This window comes from Sapajus apella, unplaced genomic scaffold, assembly GCF_009761245.1.
Source record: "Sapajus apella isolate SASKATOON/1434 unplaced genomic scaffold, GSC_monkey_1.0 scaffold25, whole genome shotgun sequence".
Lineage (NCBI taxonomy): Eukaryota > Metazoa > Chordata > Mammalia > Primates > Cebidae > Sapajus > Sapajus apella.
The window spans coordinates 4,938,175-4,953,851 of record NW_022436965.1 but is presented as its reverse complement, the minus strand read 5'-3'; the positions used below and the strand labels follow the sequence as shown (position 1 = coordinate 4,953,851).

The window sequence follows — 15,677 nt, the reverse complement described above, 5'->3', positions numbered from 1 at the left end:
ACAATTGCTGTTTGCTCACTAGAACCTGTATCAGACAGTTTTACTATCCATGTTTGGATGCTGGAGAGAGAAACTCTTCCTTTATAAGAAAGTGGGTGAATAATAAAGGAAAGATCAAAGAAAACTGATCATTTTATTTTAAATAGGAATTCTTCTCTATAAATTTTACTCTAAAAGAAAGGCTATATGTTGCTATTTATCTGATTGGTAAAATAGTTGTTAGAACAACCTGTACACAGCTCTACAATTGCATTCTATTTGCCTACAGGTGGTCGAACTCTACAAATTATTCGGGCCAAGGTATCCGATGGTGGTGAATACACTTGTATAGCTATCAATCAAGCTGGTGAAAGCAAGAAAAAGGTTTCCCTGACTGTTTATGGTTTGTTTTTACTCTTGTCATAAAATTCTTTTATTTTTAAACTGCTATTCAATATTTTCTGTCTGAGCACCTTAATGAAAAAAAAAAAATCCTTCTGTTATTTTCTTCCCTCAGTGCCCCCAAGCATTAAAGACCACAACAGTGAATCTCTTTCTGTAGTTCATGTAAGAGAGGGGACTTCTGTGTCCTTGGAGTGCGAGTCGAATGCTGTCCCACCTCCCGTCACCACTTGGTATAAGAATGGGCGGATGATAACCGAGTCTACTCATGTGGCGATTTTAGCTGATGGACAAATGCTACACATTAAGAGAGCTGAGGTGCACCTTTTATTCTTGCTTGAGTGTCATGATGCCTTGGTGGGGTGGTGGAAAAGATACTTGGAAGTTACACATTCCCTTTCACTACAGTGAAAAAATGATTTTCATTAAAAAAAATACATAGCCAATGCCATTGACTATTTTTATGAAAAACAGCAAGATTGCCGAAGGCATTTAGAACTGGGGCGTTGAGCATACAGATGACTGATGATTTAATCCACACTCAAACAGTATGATTGGTCATCTATAACTTAATGGAGCACATACAATAGTATCTTTTTCTTTTAGGTATCTGACACAGGCCAGTATGTATGTAGAGCTATAAATGTAGCAGGACGGGATGATAAAAATTTCCACCTCAATGTATATGGTGAGCATTTGCCTCTAATACAACTCTTTTTCCCCCAGATGTGCAAATGAAAAAAAGTGTTCCAAATTTGCTTAATGAGGACAAATGATTTTCTTCTGTTTTTTTACAGTGCCACCCAGTATTGAAGGACCTGAAAGAGAAGTGATTGTGGAGACGATCAGCAATCCTGTGACCTTAACATGTGATGCCACTGGAATCCCACCTCCCACGATAGCGTGGCTGAAGAACCACAAGCGCATAGGTAAGGCAGCCATGCATATTTTTGTGTTTCTTTCTTTTGCTCTTAATTCGCCAGACTTTTAAACTAGCAGATTTTAAGTGTCATGCTCATAGGGGTGTTTAAACTAGCACATTTTAAGTATCATGCTCAAGAAGCCTAATGCACTGAAATATAAATTTCTAAAATAGACTCATTGAAAAATAGTCATTTTATAAGATTTTTTCTCTTTTTTTAAAAAAAGACTCACTTGAAAGTACAAAGGAAGAATTTTTAAGAAATACATTTATCACATAAAGCAAAGCATTTTATGAACTTTAGAGATGTTAAAGTTTAAAGGTTTTTTTTAAATGTTTTATTGTGCTTTGTTTCTACCTCTAGAAAATTCTGACTCACTAGAAGTTCATATTTTGTCTGGAGGTAGCAAACTCCAAATTGCCCGTTCTCAGCGTTCAGATAGTGGAAACTATACATGCATTGCTTCAAATATGGAAGGAAAAGCCCAGAAAAATTACTTTCTTTCAATTCAAGGTATGTCTTGTCCACTGTGATCTATCTTCAATTTCTTGGTTATTCCATTTATACTACAAAATCTACATTTAAAGAGATCACTAGTAATTGATTCAAAATATCTTTAGATGATCAAAAAATATCATCGGTTTTCTGTCCTGTATTTACCAGGTGATTCTGTTTTCATGGAAATGGACATAAGTGTGGAAAAAAGAATAGTAGCAATTTGGTAATCTCTACTTTTTCCAATTTTCCATTTCCACTTCCATTATTAATTTTCTATAGTGTATATTCTATTTGGTCACACTTATTTATTTTAAACTGGTATATTTTGATGCTAAGCCTGTAGATCTGTTCTTATTTGTATAGATAAGATTTAATTCACAAAGAAGTTGTACTATGATCTGAGCACAGGTAAATTAAGTAAATTTTAATGAATGAAGAATCTTATCCTACTTTAAGGTGATCATAAGGAGCAATTCATCAACTATTTAATGCCTACTATGTTCTAACATAGTATTAAGCACTTTAGGGACAACTTGTTTTTTTTTAATTTTCAGTAAAACTCTGATTATTACATTTGACTCAGTATTGAAATTGAAATGAAAGTCTAACTTGAAACTAAGTTGAAATACTTTTTCTTCCAATCTTATTGTAGTTACTAGGATAAGAATTTCTCATAAATTATGAATTCTATTATGAATATTATGTATCTGTTATGTGCTCTGATAAAGCTAACTCCAAAATAATAAAATTAAAAGAATTAAGTTCACAAGTATCAATTGGTCTTTCTGTGATAATTAATGATGCTTTGGGATTTCAGAAGCTGAAGGAAAAACAGAGATTCAGTGTCAGAAGTTGCATGTTTAATTATGTTTAATGCATTCATCATAATAAACGCTAACCATAAGATATGTGATAGTACTAAACATTTTACCAGATTTTTATATACTTTGTAATGTCTTGGAACTAGAAATAATATATGCATATGAGGCCTAGCCTAGTCCCGTCCTTGTCGTATATCAGATACTCATTGTAGGATGTCTCTTGATACTAATGTTCTTATTGACTCAACTTCTTTAGTACTCTAAATTCTGCAACTGTGGTATAATTATTATCATTTTCTGCATGACTAAAATGAGATTTATAGGGATTATTCGATGATGTGCTGGTAAATGTTTAAGAATTATCTTGGCCGGGCGCGGTGGCTCAAGCCTGTAATCCCAGCACTTTGGGAGGCCAAGGTGGGTGGATCATGAGGTCAAGAGATCGAGACCATCCTGGTCAACACGGTGAAACCCCGTCTCTACTAAAACTACAAAAAATTAGCTGGGCATGGTGGCGCGTGCCTGTAATCCCAGCTACTCAGGAGGCTGAGGCAGGAGAATTGCCTGAACCCAGGAGGCGGAGGTTGCGGTGAGCCGAGATCGCGCCATTTCACTCCAGCCTGGGTAACAAGAGCGAAACTCCATCCCAAAGAAAAAAAAAAGAAGAATTATCTCTCTAATCAAAAAGATCATGATATGTAGACAATTGTTTGCCAGTCTCCATGGTGTAAATATTCCCACCCTGATCTAATATATACAAGATTTCAGCCTACCAATGGGATGTTACTGAACATGGTGTGGGGAAAACATGTACAAAATTGGCTTCTGTGACCTGCTTTTTGATCACTATGATCATATAGAATAGAAATTCAAACATATTTCTATCTGACATTATTGGCAGTATTTTTATTACACAATATTTCTCAATGAAATAAAAGTGAAAACCAAAGATGGCTAGGAAAAGAGAATAGAAACTACTGGCTCTTCAAAACTACAATAAGCCAATCCATTGTTCAGAATAAATAATAATTAGATTGAATAATGGAGAAATAACCAACTAAGATACTTTCCTCAGACCTTTATCCCAATATTTTATAAGACAGATTTTTCTGAACTGTACTATCCATTAAGGATTTAACCTAAGAGTGATTTAATTTGGCCATAAAGGGTGATCATGAGGTAGATCTATCACTAGCCTCTATGACTAAATAATTATATCAAGTTACAAATACACCAGGAATATTGAAGTGTTTCTTTATCCTCCTCATTTAAAAGTAATTCATGAAGATAACAATAGTTTGATCCTGAACCATAATCTACAAAGCATATGAAATTGAAATGGCATATTGTTCTATGACTCTGTTATATTTATTAGAATTTATATCTGTGTCTTGTTAATGAAAGTCCTAATTATTTCTCCAAAGTTCCTCCAAGTGTTGCTGGTGCTGAAATTCCAAGTGATGTCAGTGTCCTTCTGGGAGAAAATGTTGAGCTGGTCTGCAATGCAAATGGCATTCCGACCCCACTTATTCAATGGCTTAAAGATGGAAAGCCCATAGCTAGTGGCGAAACAGAAAGAATCCGGTATGTTTAAAAAGAATCTTTACATTGTACATTGTAAGGTCTTCTACAGTGCTTTATGCTTCAAATTTCACATAAATAATGATGCCAAATTCCATCTCATTGGAACTTGGCTATCATCATATTCACAAAGGAAAAGAAAATTTTTTGGAGAACTGTACGTAGACATTCTCCTTGGAGAATCACTCAGAATTGTGTATGTTTCTTATCCATTAACTCTGAAATGTTAATTAACTCGTTAACTTTAACTCATTAACTGTAATGTTAACTATTGCTGATTTTATTCTTCTAATTTCAGAATGGTTATATGAAAGCCCATGACATAAAAATAATAAGTTCTTTCCTGCAACTTTATCTCACAAATGATTCATCAATAATTCTAGATACGATTTTGTATGCTGAAACCACCAAACTGTACATGGTATACTGATTGGCTCCTTTTGAGAAAAAATACAGTAATGTCATAACTCTCATAATGGTTTGTCCAAATCCCATTTTTAGCTGGCACTTGTTACCCATGCCACAAACCACGTAGAGATTGAATAATAATGTGGTGAGAGCCTCCTATTACTTTCAACAACAAATTCCTTTGGAAAGACATTCCAGAATTTGATATTGTACTAGATTACTTCATCACAAAATCCCATTACATACATATACCAGATTATATGCATAAGTAGGCATTAATTAAATGTATTGTACACTTTAACATTTTGAGCAAATATGTAAACCTAAGGGTTTGGAGTATATTTTTTGGTAAATAAATTGAATATACATAATTTAAAGACAGATAAATATAATTTTCTTTGTATTCATTATGTATTAACATTTCTAGTCTTTTAGAGGATGCATTTTAAGTTTTATTTCTCTGGTGTGAACACTTCTGAGTAAATAAAAAGTATTTAATTATTTTTGTTAAATCAGCTAGTATTTGCCATATTCCAGACCAAGTACTAGATATTCAATGGTACCTAAAGATTTTATGTAAGATATAAAGATAAGGTCTTTTGCATATGATATCTTTTATATAAGATAATATTTGTAACTAGGAATTTAGAGCCTATCATTCCTTCTCCTACATTAACATTCTAAATTTACTTATTATATATTTATTATTCATTAATTCCATAATATGTATAGATTTGTAGGTAGAACAGTTTGTCAATCAAGTACAATCGTTTTTCCAAAGTTAAGGTACTACTTTTGTTTGATCATGGCAACTTGCTTTTTTGCTTGTTAATTTAATTAAACTCATAGAATTAAAAAAATTATATTTTGAAAAAGAAAAAATACAGCTATATCCCAGATAATAAAATAGCTCTCAATAAACATTTAATAACAAGATGTAGTAGAAATGGAGCTTTTCCTTTTGACAGTGGGTGATTCTAATGAAATCACTATTGCACAAGTAACTGTAGATGGCAATTTAATCTCTACATAAAACAAAGGAAATTTTGCTTTGTAATTAATGGTATGTGAAGACAACCAATAATGAAATGATCTTAGCTTAGAGATCTTTGATTATCTCATTGTATATTTGTATTTTACTATTATATTGAAAAGAAAAGCTTTATTTAGCAAAAATTTGTAGAAAAAATGTTTGCAAAATATAGCGACACATGATACACATGATGTCACAATTTAAATAAATGATCCTATTCTATTTTTTATTAAGGTATTAAGTTGTTTATAACTAGTTTTTATGTATAATTTTTTCAGTTTCTCATTGTCTGTAACAGTCTTCAGTTTGCATGCCAGAATTTTGTATAACATGCATTTAATTCAAGCTTTATATTGATAACTAAGAATATATTATTCTTTGAGAAAAACATGTCTTTCCTATGATTTGAATAGAGAAGTATTCCTGATTTTGTTCATTTCCTTTTTTTCCTCATAAGGAAATGGTGGATATGAGACTCACTACTGTAGAATTTCAGTTGGTTGCTTGAATTTTCCATCAGTTTCAGTAACTCTGATTTTAAAAGGCTTGCATGTACTTAATGAAATAAAATGAAGATATCACTTTATGGTGTTTTTTAAAGAAAACAATAATTTGGAGTGAGTTTTCTAGATCTTAACTTCACATTAATCATCTCAGCCCCTCTGTTATGATCTTTTCCATAGAGTGAGTGCAAATGGCAGCACATTAAACATTTATGGAGCTCTTACATCTGACACAGGGAAATACACGTGTGTTGCTACTAATCCTGCTGGAGAAGAAGACCGAATTTTTAACTTGAATGTCTATGGTAAATATGAAATATCACCCTCTTTTAACAATGCTGCCTCAAGAAGCTACCAATAGAAGTGAAGGTCCAGCAATAGGCGTCTGGAGCATTTAGTCTGAAATTTGATGCCACCATTATATCCTTTGGGGATACAATGTTGAAATGAGAGCAGTTGTAGTTGAAATTATTTGAACTAGTAATACATCCCTCTTCCTTCTCTCTCACTTTCTGCCGTCATAGTTACACCTACAATTAGAGGTAATAAAGAAGAAGCAGAGAAACTAATGACCTTAGTGGATACTTCAATAAATATTGAATGCAGAGCCACAGGGACGCCTCCGCCACAGATAAACTGGCTGAAGAATGGACTTCCTCTGCCTCTCTCCTCCCATATCCGGTTAATGGCAGCAGGACAAGTTATCAGGTCAGCTTTTATTGTGTATTATTTCCTAAGTAACTGTGATGATAGACTTCTCCTTCATCTAAACAGTGTTTAAGAAATGTTCTTTTCTAAGCTTTTACTGTGTTTTTTCCCTTTAAGTATATTTTTAGTAGAAGGAAGACAACAAATATACAATTAAAATGATTTTTATCCTTATTTAAATGCTCATGTTCTAGTAAATGTGTAAAATGGGTCTTTTATAGACAGGTTTGTTACCATATATGTATTTCCAGGAATTACTCTTTTAGCTAAAACTTTATGTGGCAAGATAGTAGTAGGAAGATGCCTACTATGATAATGTGATTTTCATGTTAGCAGCATTCTCTATTAATATGTATTTGAAAAAATATTCACCTCTTAAATTATGCTATATTTTCAGTGGTTTATTGTCACTGCCTAATCAGCTTTGTAGAATAAATTGCATTTGAAGCCCCTATATTTTGTGATGGATGGCTATAAGCTTCATAATTAAAATTTTCCAACATAAATCACCTTCTATAACCTATTTATAAGTCATAATTATTTTATGTGTATTTGTTGCATGGGATCAAGTAATGAAATGTTGGATCAAATTGTTTCTCAGGATTGTGAGAGCTCAGGTGTCTGATGTCGCTGTGTATACTTGTGTGGCCTCCAACAGAGCTGGGGTGGATAATAAGCATTACAATCTTCAAGTGTTTGGTATGTGTCACAGAAATGACCCCATTACTTACTATCTCAGTACTAAGTAACAGGCTTATCTTTAGAAATTGACTTCCTCAGAGATTTAGAAATCTGACTTTCCTCCATCAAAAAGGATTAGTGAAACAGGATCTTACTGACTAGAGAAGAATGTATTTTCTTCTGAAAGGTCCATATTATTGGACCGTACTGTCTGTCTGTTAAAATACTCTTCTGATCTAGAAATTTGTACTAAATTAAATCTATTTTTTTAAATAGCATTTCAATCCAGACAAAAGACCAGTCTTTTCATGTAAAGAAAAAGTCAAATCTTTTCTAGCAGTTTATTTAGAGTATTCAAACTATGAAGGATGCATGTGCTTATATGTGTGTGTGTGTGTGTGTGTGTGTGTGTGTGTGTGTGTGTGTGTGTGGAGAGACCTCAATACCTTCCATTTCTGAAATGTTGAAGTTTGCTGATCCGCATTTCCCAATCCCCAAAACACCTCAGAGCAATTAAGTTACTCTTTATTATAATCTACAAATGACTTACTCTGTAATTTGATATTATTTTATTTATACTCTATAAACTAGTTAAAAGAACACTACTAAAACTATTATACACATTACAACAAATTAAAGAGATGGACCTAAAAAGTTGAAAAATCACCAAAATTTAAAACACATTGTATGTTCTCTAAGAAAACAATTTTTAGGTTTCATTGCTAATATTTGAAAAATTAATAATTAGCATTCCAAATAGATATTTTTATTGTGAAGTCCTTAGTTATACACAACTTTAAAGTGCATATTTTCTTCAATGACAGAAACATTATAGCATTAATTTAAATTTATCTCAAATTACAATAGACATCCACATTTTTCACATGTTGTTTTCTATGTAGCACCACCAACTATGGACAATGCAATGGGGACAGAGGAAATTACGGTTCTCAAAGGCAGTTCCACCTCTATGACATGCATTACAAATGGAACCCCAGCTCCCAGGATGGCCTGGCTTAGAGATGGCCAGCCCCTGGGGCTTGATGCCCATCTGACAGTCAGCACCCATGGAATGGTCCTGCAGCTCCTCAAAGCAGGGACGGAAGATTCGGGAAAGTACACCTGCATTGCCTCAAATGAAGCTGGAGAAGTCAGCAAGCACTTTATCCTCAGGGTCCTAGGTATGTAAACATTCTGGTACATGTAGAATAATTGGAAAGTAAATGACAGTGAACGTTTTGTAAATAAGTATAATTCTTAGAATCAGTTGCTATGAGGCAAAATGTTTAAAATTTTTATTGCATTTTTATTTCTTTTTTAATTCACCTTAGCTTACTCTCATCTGAAGCATGTTAAATTTAAATTGTATTTTTTATCTGTCTGAAAAGATGAAAACTCCAGCTCATAAAGCATTATTCATTGATAAAATCTTATAACCAATTGATAAGTATGTTTTTGACTTTTGCCAAGAACTGAAAGCACATCCGATTATAGAAATTTGATTTTAAAAAGCATAGTACGTATACTATTATACATAATCCCAGTCTTTAAATGATCCAATCTGTAGATTATAGCTGGAATAATCATTTTATTTACTCTTGAGTTCATTTAAATTCTTAAAATATGTATTCACGTGTTTTAAATGCAACAGTTTAAAGAGAAAACACTTCTTTTGCTTGAAGTAAAAAATGTTAAACTTGGAAGAAAAGGAAGATAATGAAATGAAGTATTTCAATAAGACCTTTTGGCGTTTTGTTTATTTTTTTCACTGTGAAGTGAGACCTCATGCTCCTTACATAGCAGAAAATACACCCTATAGAGAAAAGCAAAATAATTTTGGCAAGAGCCTTGGTTAGGTGGAAGTTAGCATGTTTCAGAGTATGTTATAATCTTTCTTGGAGCACCTATTAAAATTTAATTATTTATGTAACCCTAAAATTCTGCTTCATTCCTAGTTAAGCTTTATGAGGGCAAATGTCTTCTTACTTATTGCTGAATTCCCAGTGCTTAGCACAACATTTAATACATTAGAGACTATTAATGCATTATTTGTTGGACTGAATTGAGCCAAATTAGTTACTTTCCAGATGGATTAAAGGGAGTTTCATCCGTAGAGGGAACAGAACAATATCTAAATAAATGAAGTATTATTCTCTGGAGTAGATGAGACTTCCAAAGGAAGTTCTTCAGGATATTTAGAGGCAAAAGAAAACAACAAGCCAATATCCCTCATCAACATAGTTGCAAAAATCCTCAACAAAATACTAGCAAACCAAATTCAACAGTATATTAAGAAGATCATTGACTCTGATCAAATGGGTTGCATTCCAGGAATGCAAGGATGTTTTAACATGCCCAATCAATAAATGTGATACGTCATGTTAACAGATAGGACAAAAATCATATGATTATTTCAATAGATGTGAAAAAAAGCATTTGACAAAATTCAACATTCCTTCATGAGAAAAACTCTCAACAAATTATGTATAGAAGATACATACCTCAAGACAATAAAGACTATAGTAAATCCACAGCTAAGATCACACTAAAAAACAAAAAGTCAGAAGCCTTTCCTATAAGGTCTAGAACAAGATAAGGATGCCCACTTTCTCTATTTCTGTTAGACATAGTATTCAAGTCCTAGCTACAGCAACCAGGCAAAAAATAAATAAATAAAAGACATCCAAATTCAAAAGGAGGAAGTCAAATATTCTGTTTGCAGACTGCATAATCTTATATATAGAAAACCTCTAAAGACTCCACCAAAAAACTCTTAGAAATGATAAATTCAGTAAAGTTGCAGGATACAAAATCAACATACAAAAATCATTGGCATTTCTATTTGCCAACCACAAATTATCTGAAAAAGAAATCAAGAAAATAATCCCATTTACTGTCAGCCCTTCATATCCATGGGTTCCACATCTGTAGATTCAAACAACTGCATATTAAAAATCTAATATTCATTGGATTTGGAATCCATGGATACTGAAGGCCAACTTCTGTATCCATGAGTTTCTCAAGGCCTACTGCCAGGCTTGAGAATCTGCAGATTGTGGTATTCACAGAGGGTCTGGAACCAATCCTCTGCAGATACTGAGGTACATATCTATCCACAAAAAAGAAAATAAGGATAAATTTAAACCTCAATGAAAGAAATGGAAAGGAAACAAACGGAAAGATAGTTTAAGTTCATGAATTAGAAGAATTAAAATTATTAAAATGGCCATACTTCCCAAACAATCTATAGATTCAATGCAACTTCTATCAAAATACCATTGGCATTCTTCACCAAAATAGAAAAAAAAATTCCAAAATTTGTATGGAACCACAAAAGACACCAAATAACCAAAGCAATCTTGAATAAAGAGAACAAAGCTGAAGGCATCACTCTACCTGCCTTAAAAATATACTACAAAGCTGTATTAATCAAAGCAGCATGCTGTTGGCATAAAAACAGACACATAGATCAATTGAACAGAATAAGGAGCTTAGAAATAAATTCATACATCTACAGCCACCTGATTTTTGACAAAGGTTCCAAGAACACATACTGGGGAAAGGACAGTCTCTTCAATAAATAATGCTGGGAAAATTGGAATGTCCACATGCAGAAATATGAAACTGGACCTCTATCTTGCACTGTACATAAAAATCAACTCCAAATGGATTGAAGATTAAATGTAAGATCACAAACTATGAAACTACTAGAAGAAAACACAAAGGAAACACTTCATGATATTGGACTAGGCAAGAATTTTTCTGGATAAGACTTCAAAAACTTGGGCAACAAAAGCAAAAATAGACAAATGGGATTATATCAACTAAAAAGCTTCTGCACAACTAAGGAAACATTCAACAAAGTGAAGAGACAATCTACAGTATGGGAGAAAATATTTCAAACTGTACATCTGATAAGGGGTTAATACCCAATACATTATAAGGAACTTAATAGCAAAAATACAAAGAGTACAATTTTAAAATGCACAAAAACCTTAACAGACATTTCTCAAAAGAAGACATGCAAATGGCCAACAGGTATATTAAAAAGCCTCAACATCACTAACCATCAAAGAAAAGCAAATCAAAACCACAATGAGATATCACCTCACTCTAGTGAGGATGGGTATTACCAAAAAGACAAATGATAACAAGCGTTGGCAAGGATGTGGAGAAAAGAGAACAGTTGTACACAGTTGGTGGGATTGTAAATTTAGTACAGCCACTATGACAAACAGTATAGAGGTTCCTCAAAAAAATAATAATAGAACTACCATGTGGTTCAACAATCCCACTACGGGATATATATCCAAAGGAAATGAAATCAGTATGCCAAATAAATCTACATTTATTCCAGCACTATTCACAACAGACAAGATGTGTAACCAACCTAAGTGTTCAACAATGGATGAATAAATAAAGACAATGTGGTAGATACACATGATGGAATACTATTCAGCCATAAAAAAGAATGAAATCCTGTCACATGGTAACATGGATGAACCTGGAGAACATTAAACTATGTGAAATAAGCCAGGCACAGAAAGAAAATACCACATGATTTCACTCATGAAATTTTAGAAAGTCGATCTCGTATAACTAAGGAATAGAACAGCGATTACCAAATTCAAGGGAGATGCGGGAGTTGGTCAATAGGTACAAAGCTACAATTAGAAAGGAAGAGTGAGTTCTGATGTTCTGTTGCACAGCAGGGGGACTATAGTTAACAATATAGGATTGTATATCTCAGAATAGCTAGTAGAGAGGAATTTCAGTGCTTTCACCACAAAGAACTGATAAATGTTTGAGGTGATGGAAATGCTAATTACCCTGATCTGATAATTACACAATGTATACATGTATGGAAACATCACATTGCACAATAATTATGTGTCAATAAGAAAAAAAAGAAAAAACTGTGTGTTTGGGAGGTACAGGTTGGGGTTGGGTAGAAAATTCCTGTACGTCAATTTACAGAATGTGAGGAATTAGAAGAGATGACATAATGTGATCCTGCACATTCATCATTTACATATTAAGTATTATTGAATATAAATTACGTAACAGGCATGTTTCTAGCCATCATTTAACTATGATTATGAACGTGTGTGGTGTGGCAGACACATAAGTGCATAACTAAGAAAGATGTGATCACAGCCCTCAACTCCCTTCATCTGTGGAGGGCACAGATACTAAAGAAGTAATTACTTTTCTGTGTGATGAAGATTATATGGATAAAATAACATTCTGTGGAATGGTAAATTTCAGACTTGATCTCCTCAAGCATAAATCTGAGCCCTGAAGAGTAGGACTGTAGAGATGAGTGGGGAATTAGAGATCTTTTGTACGCATTTCTTGCCTAGAGATAATACAATTTGAATTGTCAGTTTGCACTCCCTGAAACTGAGTGTAAAAGGAAGAGTAGCAGGAGACAAGACTGGAAGTATATATGCACAGAGGCCAAAATATGAAACGTTTTGACAACTTTTTAGGGAGTTTGGACCGCATCACCAAGGCAATGGAAGAATCTTAAGGAGAAATATGTTACAGCCAGATTTCATTTCCAAAACATCCCTCTGGTGACAGAGTGAAAAATGAATTGAAGAGGCTGCTGTTTTCATACAGGCCTGTAAATGCAAGGGCCTGGTTTAGCATGTGGCAGGGGTGGGAGTAGCTGGGAGAGAAAGAACCCAGGAGCAGAATCACAGACCAGTGCATTTCTGGATGAAGAAAATGAAGGAGAAAAAGAACAATGACATTCTTAGTGGAATTCTTAAAGAACGGCCTGCCTTTTATAAAGTGGAAGAGTTTATAAGAATAATATTTTCTCAAAACAGATTTGAAAACTGCCTTAGAAGAAAGATGAGAAGTTTTAGCATTTCAGCATCTGTTGAAAATTAATTCCATTAAATTCTGAAAAGTTCTTCACTTGAAGCAGTGCTACCACTCAGAATACAAACATCTTAACTTGGGGAAAAATGCTCAATTTAATTCTATCCATGTGGTGGGAGGTATGATGGCATATTAGTGGTTCTGAAAAGTCCAATGTGGCTAGACCACTGACGACAAAGGAGAGCATCATACAGAATAGGGGGTTTTGATAGGGGCAGGTCATAAAGGACTTTGTTGACCACAGTAAGAAGTTTGCTTTTTATCCCGTAACAATGAGAAATCATTGAAAGTTCTAAAAATGGAATAACAAATAGAACTACAGTTTGAGAAGAGCTCTCTGGCTACAAAATGCAAGGCTATTTGAACAGGGCAAGACAGATTCTGAGAGACCAGTATAAGGAATTGTGTTTGGCTGTGAACAACAGAGCCAAGGTATGGTGGGTCCAACAAAGTGCTTCTGTTTTTCTCACTGAGATGGCTGGAGGGAGGCAGTCGTTGCATTGGTTCAACAGTTCAAATATTTGCAATTCTCTTGAACCTTTACAACGTGGTTGGTTGGTGATCATGCAGTATTTGCTCACCCCTAGCAGAACTAGATGCTGTTCTAAATGCAACAGTAGAGCAGGTAACTAGGAAGGGTGAAGAATTGCCCCTTTAGAAAATAATTAAGACTTTCTTACAAGCCCCACAGAACCACATCCACCTACATGTCATTGGTCAGAATTGTCATTTACCACTCCATCCACTCCATCTACTATCTGCTAAAGAAGCTAGGAAATGTCATTTGTTTAGCACATTGACAGCCCCAACAAAATTTAAGTCTGTTAATCAGAAAGCAATCAGTAATATTGGGTAGGTACCTACAAACAGGAAAGGGAAAAAACATTAAGTAAATGGTATTGCAGCTCAAATTAGAGTGAGGGAGATGAGAGAAAAAAAGGTGTATTCTGGAAATAAGTATAACGTAAGTATCAGGACTTGTAGCCTGGGACACAAGGGAGTAATGAAGAAGACGGTATCAAAGATAACTCCTAGTTTCTGGCTTATGTGACCGATTGGTAAATCCATCACAAAGATGCAGAGATACTGGCAAAGAACTAGATTTTGAGAAATACGACAGTAGGTTCAATCTGCATACATGTGGAGTTTTAAGTGGTTTTCAAATATCCAAATGGAGATGTTTATTTGATAACTGCATTTATGAATCTGGAGCTCAAAAGAGAGTCTAGGCTGGAAATGTAAATTCTGGAGTTATTGGAGTATAGACAACTCTTACTCTGCCCAAAATACAAGACATATGTGCAAAAAATAGAGTAAAATAGTTCACAATCACTTAACACAGGTAAGACCTGGACAGTCTGGGGTTTGAACCACTCAAGAACATGTTAATACGGTTACTGCTACTATTTTAAATCTAGTAATTACAAACTTTGAGAGGGACGGGGAGCATCCCTAATTAATCTTTGTATTCTGGTGATTGACACATATTAAATAACCAGTAAGAGGGGTAAATAATTGACTATGGCAAACCGGGAATTAGATGAGTGTTTTGAGTAGTATAAATAACATGTTATGAAAATCAAAAGACATAGATATTTCATAATTAGTTGAGAGAATCAAGAAATGATTTATTGCTTTCACAAATGAACTTGGTGACAACATAACCTTGATGGCACTTGAACATGCTCAGTTAGGGGACTATGAGGAGCAAGAAAGGACTGAGCTTGTTGAGGGATTTGAAGTCTAGGTTACATATAAGTATGTAAAAAGCATATAATTACAAAAATAGATCTAGACCATGTTGTGGAAGCCTTGGAAATCATGATGAGGAGTTTTTATTTAATCCAATAAGCAACATGGAGCCATTAAAATCTTTTAGGCAGAAAATCTTAGATCAATATTAAACTGCACTTAAGAAAATATATTTTGACAGCAATACATAAGATGGATAGAAGTAAAAAGAGGTCACGGGGGACAGTGATGTAGAAATGCTGACTTCATTACAATCTGAAAAGGAGAACCAACCTAATATATTCTCTTTCTCCAGAAGGAAAACAGAGTCTAAGAGGTGGTAGAAATTTTAGGAAGCAGATTTTAATAATACCAACAGCTGCAGTAAAGACCGTAGTAGTAGTAGTAACTTTTTAAGAACCTTTAATTGTAAAATAAAACAGATACAGAAACACACACACACACACACAAATATATAATGTATCTCACTGATGCCTCACACCATCCTATTAGGTAA

At 34.0% G+C, this 15,677-nt stretch overlaps 1 protein-coding gene across 7 annotated transcripts in view; it reads left to right on the top strand.

Annotated features, from left to right (window-relative positions):
• HMCN1 (hemicentin 1) overlaps positions 1 to 15,677 on the top strand; it is a 528,603-nt gene that overhangs the window by 430,899 nt on the left and 82,027 nt on the right. For all 7 annotated transcript variants that reach the window (XM_032291619.1, XM_032291616.1, XM_032291617.1 and 4 more), the window contains 10 exons: positions 269 to 382; positions 497 to 699; positions 988 to 1,069; positions 1,179 to 1,310; positions 1,668 to 1,817; positions 4,048 to 4,207; positions 6,329 to 6,453; positions 6,673 to 6,856; positions 7,458 to 7,555; positions 8,440 to 8,718. In XM_032291619.1, the coding sequence (XP_032147510.1) occupies positions 269 to 382; positions 497 to 699; positions 988 to 1,069; positions 1,179 to 1,310; positions 1,668 to 1,817; positions 4,048 to 4,207; positions 6,329 to 6,453; positions 6,673 to 6,856; positions 7,458 to 7,555; positions 8,440 to 8,718 (1,527 nt within the window). The remainder of the gene's footprint in view (positions 1 to 268; positions 383 to 496; positions 700 to 987; positions 1,070 to 1,178; positions 1,311 to 1,667; positions 1,818 to 4,047; positions 4,208 to 6,328; positions 6,454 to 6,672; positions 6,857 to 7,457; positions 7,556 to 8,439; positions 8,719 to 15,677) is intronic.